At 41.1% G+C, this 10,348-nt stretch overlaps 1 protein-coding gene across 1 annotated transcript; it reads right to left on the reverse strand.

Moving 5' to 3' along the window:
• Nucleotides 1-4,363: 4,363 nt before the first annotated feature.
• On the reverse strand, nucleotides 4,364-7,597 carry LOC111965273 (transmembrane protein 74-like). Its single transcript, XM_023989354.2, has 2 exons — nucleotides 7,452-7,597; nucleotides 4,364-6,782 (listed from the first exon to the last, which is right to left on the reverse strand). The coding sequence occupies exon 2, from the start codon at nucleotides 6,718-6,720 to the stop codon at nucleotides 5,920-5,922; it is 801 nt and encodes a 266-aa protein (XP_023845122.1). The 5' UTR covers nucleotides 6,721-6,782; nucleotides 7,452-7,597; the 3' UTR covers nucleotides 4,364-5,919.
• Nucleotides 7,598-10,348: the final 2,751 nt, after the last annotated feature.

Here is a 10,348-nt window from a genome sequence, read left to right on the forward strand (position 1 = left end):
TATAGAAACCACATGTTTGACTTCGTTCCTTTCATTCCATTCCAGCCATTATAATGAGTCAGTCCTCCTATAGCTYCTCCCACAAGCCTMCACTGCTGGGCACAGACATCCGTTCAATGTCTAGTTTTGTTTTGCATTTCTTTGAGGTGTCAACTARTGTGAATTCAATGTGACATCAACAAAAAATTGTCACCATGTCATTGGATTTATGTTCAAAGATGGGTGAAAAAAAGACCGTAAGGTACATTGTTATTATGACAAACTCTCTTGTAAGATGACGCCAACATTCATTTAACAGCAACATATGCAATACATTTCTGAATATGCCTTTGATGGTGCAGTAAGATCAACTTTGAAATAAAAAATATATTTTTCACTGCGATGGAGTACAAGTTAACATTTTAATGGCTAGATTACAATACCAGCTGTATGAAAAAATATGAMATTTTCCGTGTTGATTCAACGTCATCACATTTCATTTTCTGTTGAAATTACGTGGAAACAACGTTGATTCAACCACTTTTTGCCCAGTGGGAAGTGGTACAACGTAGAGGCTGATACACTCATATGAGAGGCCACAACGCACAATCGCATTAGCAACTTAACACAAATAGGAATCAAAGTGTAAAATGGAAAGACGTTCATCTCTGATTTGTGCCATACAGGAGAGCCAGCAAAGCAAATTTTTACACATTTTGTTACATTACAGATTTTTTCAAAAATGTATAMAAATKTTCCCCCCTCATCAATCAACACACAATACCCCATAACGACAAAGCAAAAACTGTTTTTTAGAAATGTTTCCATTCCAGGTGAAGCTGGTTAAGAGAATGCCAAGAGTGTGCAAAGCTGTCATCAAGGCAAAGGGTGGCTACTTTGAAGAATCTCAAATGTAAAATATATGATTTGATTTGTTTAACACTTTTTTGGTTACTACATGATTCCATATGTGTTATTTCATAGTTTTGATGTCTTCACTATTATTCTATAATGTAGAAAACAGTAAAAATAAAGAAAAACCTTGAATGAGTAGGTGTGTCCAAACTTCTGACTGGTACTGTAAGTATTCAGAACCTTTACTCAGTACTTTGTTGAAGCACCTTTGGCAGCGATTACATCATAGATTTTTCTTGGGTATGACACTACAAGCTTGGCACACCTGTATTTGTGGAGTTTCTCCCATTCTTCTCTGCAGATCCTCTCAAGCTCTGTCAGGTTGGATGGGGACCATTTCTGAACAGCTATTTTCAGCTCTCTTCAGAGATGTTTGATCGGGTTCAAGTCCAGTCTTGGCTGTTTGCTTAGGGTCGTTGTCYTGTTGGAAATGCAATGTTGCCCCCAGTCTGAGCAGGTTTTCATCAAGGATCTCTCTGTACTTTGCTCCGTTCATCTTTCCCTCGACCCTGACTAGTCCCTGCCGCTGAAAAACATCCCCACAGCATGATGCTGCCATCACCATGCTTCACCGTAGGGATGGTGCCAGGTTTTCTCCAGACGTGATGCTTGGCAATCAGGCCAAMGAATTCAATCTTGGTTTTATCAGACCAGAGAATCTTGTATCTCATTTCTATATTTCWGTTTTTTATTTTTAATACATTTGCAAACATTTCTAAAAACCTGTTTTCACTTGGTCATTTATGGGGTATTGTGTGTAGATTGCTGAGTATTTAAAAATATATATATTTTAGAAAAAAAGGCTGTAACCTAACAAAATGTGGAAAAAGTCAAGGGGTCTGAATACTTTCCGAAGCCACTGTATGCTAAGTGTCACAAACGGTACCAATATTGCATTATGGCCTTTACAAGCAGGCTTTTATATTCACATGAATTCCTAYGGTACTCTTTAACCACCACACTGGTATGAGTATTATGGCCAGTGTCGTAGCAAACAGCATATATTACACTACTGCTCATCCAATTTTCAATTTGCCCGCTTTGCAATTCTACTCTCCTTCAGCATTTGAAATAAGCACGCATGTCCACCATGGCATTTTCTTCTTGCCTACATTGGTTAAGTGGGTAAGATTGACCGAAACAATAACCTAATTTCCTTTTGGACTAGATGCCACAGCACAGAGTAGGCAGAAGGAGGCAGGCCGCCTGATAGTTTCAGCTGTAGAAGAAAGTGATTGGAAGTGCCAAGGACAACACAGGAAATGACTGTGCCAGACTTSATTGTGGGGCTGAGGGATGACGCAGCTCAAAGAGCTCAGTGCATTTGGCTACGGAGCGAGTGACAGAGTGCCGCTACCCTCGACCGCCTCAATGTCAATGAAGCAGAACACAGACAACCAGAAGTTGTAGAAGTGAAAATCGATTTGACATAGAGCTGCACGCGTTGCCTTTTGATTTTAAGAATGTCTCTCTAATACGCCATATAATACATTGCTGAACCACTGGGTATTCTGAAATAGAAGGGCATAGAGGTTCGGGTACGATTCAAAATGAGGTGTGCTTTAAGAGGCCATGTCAACATAAACCTGGATTTCCAAAGAGCTTTAGAACTAATTTCATGCAAACATGAAAAATATGCAAGAGGGCCTACATGGGCTGAACAATGGAAATCGAYGTTTCGCATTCTAAATGYAAAACACGGGAGGGCTTAGCGGTGTATTCTGAGCAAAAAGCTTTCTGGATTAAATTCACAATACAATAAGATACTCCAACTAATGTAAGTAACAGCTTGTAAACGTTCCAGAAAAATGCATTATGCACTCTTATTAAAAATACCCCCTCTGAGTAAGGCTGGTGAGAGTGGCCAAGAGCGAAGTCACGTCCCTGGAGTGTTTGCCTTTATTGTGTCCCTCATGAGCAATCAATAGAAATGGAAACTTTTCCTGGGTCTCTTACCATACGCCTGAGATGAAGGGCGAGCTGACTTCACAAAAGCCATATAAATCAGTTGTATGGCAGAGGAACGGACCTCTGCCTGTCTCACCCTCATACAGATACACACACACATGCACACACATATACTTAAGCGCATGAACCCCCTATGCATGCATACACACACAGACGCATGCACACACACATACACGCCGACACACAAACACTGGTGAATTAACATACATGACGGCACATCATTTATGTACATGTACACTTGGGAAATTAAGGCTAATGGCAGCTCAGCCCCTCTCTCTTGTCTCAGATCCTGTCTTACCTGGATAGATCTTCTAACACAGGGACCTACAAAATATCAATCAGTGTGTCTTAGCTGTGAAGCGCTCTCTCTCACGGATAAAGAGCTTATGCATGAAACCTCTGGAAATACACTTGAGCTTGACTTATAAAATGCTGTCGCACTGAGCAAATCCCTGATCAATTCCCTTAGAGACATTTGGATGGCAGAAAGATGAAGGCATGGTGGGAGCTCTTACAGCTCTATGTCAACAAGGAGGAAGGGATCTCTCACATCCTCCACCTCACCTCCTTTTGAAAATGTATTGGAGAATTAAGTCGGAGGAGAGGGACCTTAGACCTTCTCCTCCAATAGGGTTGGAAGGGAAAGAGATCGAATGGGAGGAATCGATTTGGCAAAGAGAAAGGATGTGAGGAATTGAGCAAATCGAAATTGAGAAAGCATTCTCTATTATCTTTCCTTGCATCTTGTGGCCTCTCCCCTCTTCATCCCCTTGCTTCCAAACATATTAATCTTGGATGTACAGAAATATATATATWTTTTTTATATAACTTTCCGGAAATGTCTCTGATTTGGCACTTTATTCTCCTTTAACTACCAAAACACCCAGTTTCTCTGGTGCAGATACCTTTTTCCATTACCCCTCTGTGACCAGAGAATTAGGAGTATGTCCCAATAATGTCTCCTTCTTCCTGAGTTGTGCTCCCAGTCACTGCTCCCCACAAATTGAAAAGCATTGGATTGGTGTAGACATGGGCTAGAAGATTTTCTTATGACTGTCATTTCCTGTCAAATCAATTAAGGGAAGTGCACACTTCAAAATAAAGGAGAGATTATTGGGATGCATCATAGAAGTGAAAAGGGAAGAGGGAACAAGGAAAGTGCTTTTCCACTGGAGGTATTTAGATTGAGATAAACTTGCCATCCCTTGTAGCTCAGTTGGTAGCGCATGGCACTTGCAATGCCAGGGTTGTGGATTCGATTCCCACTGGGGACCAGTATGAACAMATATGAAAATGTATGCACTCATTACTGTAAATTGCGTCTGCTAAARATATAATCCAACTAGGCTTGGTCGTGTGATGTTAAAGGTACTTAGGACAGGCATCAAGTAATGCAGTGAGTTGAAGAGTTTATGTTTCACCATCAGTCTGCTACTGTACAGTTACACTACCAGTATGTTTCTGTAGTACTACTGTACCACACAGTAGCCATAACTATGCAACTGTCACAAAAGACAGGGTCTCATTACAGTTAAAGTAACAACAGTCTTACCATGTTTCTGTTGGTCTTGGGGTGTATATTTTATTCCATTACCGTATATGCATCATCGAACAGTATGGAAAACACATGACAGGGCAAACGAATGGAAGCATAATTAATAGCCAACAAAATGAATTTGCCCCACAAAACGACAACATGACTTAGCTGTTTCTAGTGATAACCAAAGAGCATCTTTTCCCTGGAGGCAAACACTTGTGATTCTGAATAAAGGCTTTGAAGAATTGAAATCAGAGGAGGAGCAATGATGGAACCATTTTCAATGCCTCTTGTCTTATGGGCTACTGTAGTAGGCCTACAAATACAGAGATGATTGCAAATTATAGTGGTGATGTGTCTCACTTCACCATAAAGAAAATAATTCTCAACCAACAGTTCTATGAACTAAATAGAACATTTTCTATTTTTGTTGCACCCATCATTTCTGGTTTGTTAAAAGAAATAGATCCCTATTCCAGTAACATTTTAAAGGCATATCTGAGACTTCTCAAAGGAATACAATACGGTTTAGAGTGTTGTAGGATGTACGTCCATTAGTGGCCTATAATAAAAAMATTGGTAGCGTAGGCCTAGCCTATAAATTAAAACCCTATTTCTCTTAAAGATACCTATTAATTACATTGTTATATTGTGATCCAGTGAGTTCTCATGTTGCGTGATCATTCAAGTATGATAATTGCATTTACTGCAGGTACAGTACATTAGAAGTAAGTAGGTTCTTTGAACTGTGCAGTACAGTACAGTACAGCACAGCACAGCACACTACAGGACAGCTTTATAAACTGGGGCAAGTCTTTCATGTGTGATTAAGTGACCCCCCTCCATACACACACACATACACATACACACTCAGTGAGAAACCACAGTGAGAATTATGCTCACCCACACTGAGGAAGTTAAAAAGGTCATTGGCTGTTAGCATGTGCACCACTGAGCAGATTCTGTCATATCAGATTTGATATGATGCACTAGACTAGGCTAATACATCTCACTTTCTAAACTCATGGGACAGACACTTTTCCCTCTAAAATATGTGTATGCATCATATTACTGACTGTCGGACACTTTCACAGAAAACACGTATCACCTTCATAATAAATGAAATCTCTCAGAGATTTCATCTATGAAAAATGTGACACAGCATTTTCCATTTCCAATAACACGTTTTTTAAAAACGTAGATGTTTTTTATATTTTTTTGTTGTTGTTGTCATGCTTATTCATTCTGTATAATTTTTTTTGTTGCTTACGTGATTAAATAAGCCTATACCTTGCATGTCCATTCAATTATATGGAGATGATAATATAAGACAATTAATATTTCATCATCTTGAATATTAAAACAAATTAATATTTTAACAGTTACGCTAATGTTCTGTAGGTAGACCGACTGATAGATTCAGGTTGCACGCTTTGGGCCTGGAGTACCTGCATCATGCTGTATTGTGTTGCTCTGTCTTAGTAACACAAGACAAAGTCTTTTCTCAACAGGATTGCGTTTTAATTCAAGGTCTCATCTATCTCTTCCTTCATAGACAGGTGCGCGGACGACCGACTAGGGCTAGATCTCGTTTTTAAATTGATGGAGCCATATCGTTTCCCTGAGTGCTTGGAATATGCAAAGGCTTTTCTCCTGTACATCTCTCCCTTCCACATAGATATCATTAGCAGAGTGGACAGCACTACCCCGCCCAGCGTCAGTAGACAAAGCCCTGCTATTACGCACCTATCCAGGTGTGCCCCTACCCTGGCACTTTCGATTTCCAGCCTCTCCATCTCCCTCGCGGACACGCTCTCCGGGTCCACTTTGACCTCGCGAGGGACTGCATAGGATATAATTACTAACGAGATCCCGGTGACTAGGAAAGTGACCGCGCTTATAAAACCGTAATCTACAGATGCCCCCGAATTTTCTGATGCGAGATCATCATCTGACATTAGGGAGAGCTCATGCAACCCCTCGGGCCGAATGTCGCTCGCGCAGTCATTAGGCCTACACCAGGATTTGTGGATACTTTCCCCACTTTTCCCAGGGCTTGCCAGGCGCAAATTCACATTCTCGTCGACGTAGGTGAAAGATGTCTCTAATTCTTCGTCGCAGCACACGTTGACCTTCTCCACCGCAGGGTGACGGTGTTTAGGATGCGGACCTCCGTTATGGGGAACCGTCCTTGGTGCTGAATTACACAGTCCTTTGCAGCCCGGARCTGAGATAGAGAGAGCCCAGTCAAGGGCGCAGGGAGGAACGGGTTGTCTACCTCTTCCTTCCTTATCTATATAAAGCAGCTCTACAGAAGCCATTCGATTCTTTCCGCTGGTTCACTTCAATAATTTCTCCACGGCGTTCTCAGTCCGCAGCATCCCTGATGAGAAATAATTGACAAATCAGATGTCACATCGGGGCTGATTATTAAAAACTATCAAATTATTGCATAGAGAAAACGGCAGCCACCTGTGCGTAATTTGTGGCGTTTCAAGCGCATTCTGGGCAYGTATGCTCATGATGTTATCAGAAATACTTAGTCTAAAATTTGACAATTGTTTGGGTTTAAATAATTTGCTCAATGTATACAAAGCGATTAAAGTGACAGATTAGCCGTATCCAATTAGTGCGCAATCCCGTAAACCCACAGATGATCTGTAATTCTTTTTCAAACATAATGCCTATCATGTTATGGAAGAACACACTCTTCACTATACCTAGTCATGAGAAGTGTATATAACTGTATCATAGGGCACATACAATTTCCAATAGGCTGTTATGGAGTTAAATCATTTCAGTAGGCTGTTTTGTGTGAGAAAGAGGGCTGTTTTTGAAGTAGATAAAACACTTTCCACGCCTTGCAATATGCTTCTTCGCAATATCGCGGTGAAATATTGAAGATGAATCAAATAACGTGATAGGTTTTGCGATGTGTATTTGGAGCATGCATAGCATTGCCTTCTCTATAGCCACAGCGCATCTGTTTAGTGTGCTCAGCTAATATAAACAACTGTATTTCAGGWAATAATTCATATATAAAAGCACTTACTTCTTCAGAATTCATTATGTCGAATTGTCTTCATATTCCAGAATACTTTGTATAGAATAATCATAATAGATCGATGACTAAATGCCTTTAACGAACATGTAGCCTACATGATGTTGGAGTCCTCGTCTGCTTGAGAGGAAAGATTGTCGCTGTAGTCCCTCCTTCCCACGCAAGGTTTAAGCTGCCTCGCTATGGTGCTGAAATGAGCTGGCTAACCCCGGTACCCTTGAACAGATGCAGATTACTCCAGTGTGCAGTCAGAATAAACACACACCAGAGAGGATTTCATTCTTATGGACCTCTGCATTTCAAGTCCATATAGACTTGTATAAATATTGCTAAAATAATGTTGCCCCTAAAGTATAAACCTTATGGAAATTCGATATCGTTTATTTGATCAAATGTCCATTAACGTTACTTGAGCTGTGTTAATAATCTGCTCAAGATGTATACTTCGTGTAGATGCTTGGTTGCATCAAGTGAAAACATGCATAGGCCTAAACCATAGCCAAGGTGAATTGTCAATTAAAACACATGTGGGAAAGGGAAATGGGGCACCTAGTCAGTTGTACAACTGAATGCATTCAACTGAAATGTGTCTTCCGCACTGAATCAGAGAGGCGCGGTGTGGCTGCCTTAATCGACAGCAGTAGTTGTTGGGGGTTAACTGCCTTGCTCAGGGGCAGAACAACAGCTTTTTACATTGTCTGCTCAGGGATTCTCCCTTTCGGTTATTGGCACAACAATCTGTGTCCTGGCCCCATGGAGGATTAGTGGTCACTATGTCAAAGGCATAATTTAATCCATGTTTAATCTAGAGAGCTAGCCCTGAACATTTTAGTACGTCATTAATTCACATATTCTGAGTCCATCAGTAATCCAAAAGATACAGTACAATGATTTTCCTGAWTGACAAMACTTTGCATTTCAATTGATGCCATTGTCACATCCACCTGCATATTTGTTAGTATAACCCTATCCCTTTATGCAGCTGTGTCYCATGCACCACAATTCAAAGCTATTGAGGCCRTGCAAATATCAGAGAGCCAACAATACATTCAGAGCACAAACAGACAACAGAATCAGACAGAATTGCCCAATCACCAGCAGACCAGTGGCAGTATAGGGTGAAGGACTTTGGCCCATGGCCCAATAAACTACCATTTAACTGATGAGGCTGGAGGAGAGAGGAGGGAAGTGATTCATCTAGGCAGTTGTTCCAGCAGAGCTTGGGAAGCAATACTGCCCAGTCATGGCTTGATGTATCATGACCCTGCATTATGAGAGTGGCCAGGCTGCTGTCTATTCCAAGTATGAACAGAGCTGATACAGTATATGACTGTGTACTTGTCTCAGACTTACAGACCATCAGGTGTTATCTGCTACAGCTAGGCTACACCACTCCACCAAGGACAAACGCCCTGCATGCGGCAAAGACAGCTACTCAGAGGCCAGTACATCTTCATAGAGTGTCTCATGCCACTGGCACATCCAAAGGGAGAATGGGCTGTACAGTGCCTTGCAAAAGTATTCATCCCCCTTGGCGTTTTTCCTATTTTGTTGCATTACAATCTGTAATTTAAATTAATATTTATTTGGATTTCATGTAATGGACATACACAAAATAGTCTAAATTGGTAGAATATGGAAGAAGGCACATTGGTCAGATGAGACTAAAATTTAGCTTTTTGGCCATCAAAGACAACACTATGTCTGGCGCAAACCCAACACCTCTCATCACCAAAAGANAGTATGAACAGAGCTGATACAGTATATGACTGTGTACTTGTCTCAGACTTACAGACCATCAGGTGTTATCTGCTACAGCTAGGCTACACCACTCCGCCAAGGACAAACGCCCTGCATGAGGCAAAGACAGCAACTCAGAGGCCAGTACATCTTCATAGAGTGTCTCATGCCACTGGCACATCCAAAGGGAGAATGGGCTGTACAGTGCCTTGCAAAAGTATTCATCTCTCTTGGCGTTTTTCCTATTTTGTTGCATTACAATCTGTAATTGAAATTAATATTTATTTGGATTTCATGTAATGGACATACACAAAATAGTCTAAATTGGTGAAGTGAAATAAAATATAAAACTTGTTTAAAAAAAATTATAATAAATAAAATACGGAAAAGTGCTGCATGCATATGTATTCACCCCCTTTGCTATGAAGCCCCTAAATAAGATCTGGTGCAACCAATTACCTCCAGAAGTCCCATAATTAGTTAAATAAAGTCCACCTGTGTGCAATCTAAGTGTCACATGATATGTCACATGATCTCAGTATATACATGATCTCAGTATACCTGTTCTGAAAGGCCCCAGAGTCTGCAACACCACTAAGCAAGGGGCACCACCAAGCAAGTGGCACCATGAAGACCAAGGAGCTCTCCAAAAAGGTCAGGGACCAAGTTGTTCAGAAGTACAGTTCAGGGTTGGGTTACAAAAAAATATCCAAAACTTTGATTATCCCACGGAGCACCATTAAATCCATTATTAAAAAATTGAAAGAATATGGCACCACAACAAACCTCCTAAGAGAGGGCCGCCCACCAAAACTCACGGACCAAGCAAGGAGGGCATTAATCAGAGAGGCAACAAAGAGACCAACAATAACCCTGAAGGAGCTGCAAAGCGCCACAGTGGAGATTGGAGTATCTGTCGATAGGACCAATTTAAGCCGTACACTCCACAGAGCTGGGCTTTACGGAAGAGTGGCCAGAAAAAAGGCATTGCTTAATAACGAGTCACCAACCCTGATCCGGGAGCACCCCCCACCACCCCCCCCACTGAGTAGCATAGCTAGCATAGCGTCACAAGTAACTTGTAGCATCTAAATATCATTAAATGCACAAGTCCCAAAGACACCAGATTGAAACGATACACGGTCTTG

This window comes from Salvelinus sp. IW2-2015, linkage group LG6.1 (assembly GCF_002910315.2).
Source record: "Salvelinus sp. IW2-2015 linkage group LG6.1, ASM291031v2, whole genome shotgun sequence".
NCBI classification, from domain to species: Eukaryota; Metazoa; Chordata; class Actinopteri; order Salmoniformes; family Salmonidae; genus Salvelinus; species Salvelinus sp. IW2-2015.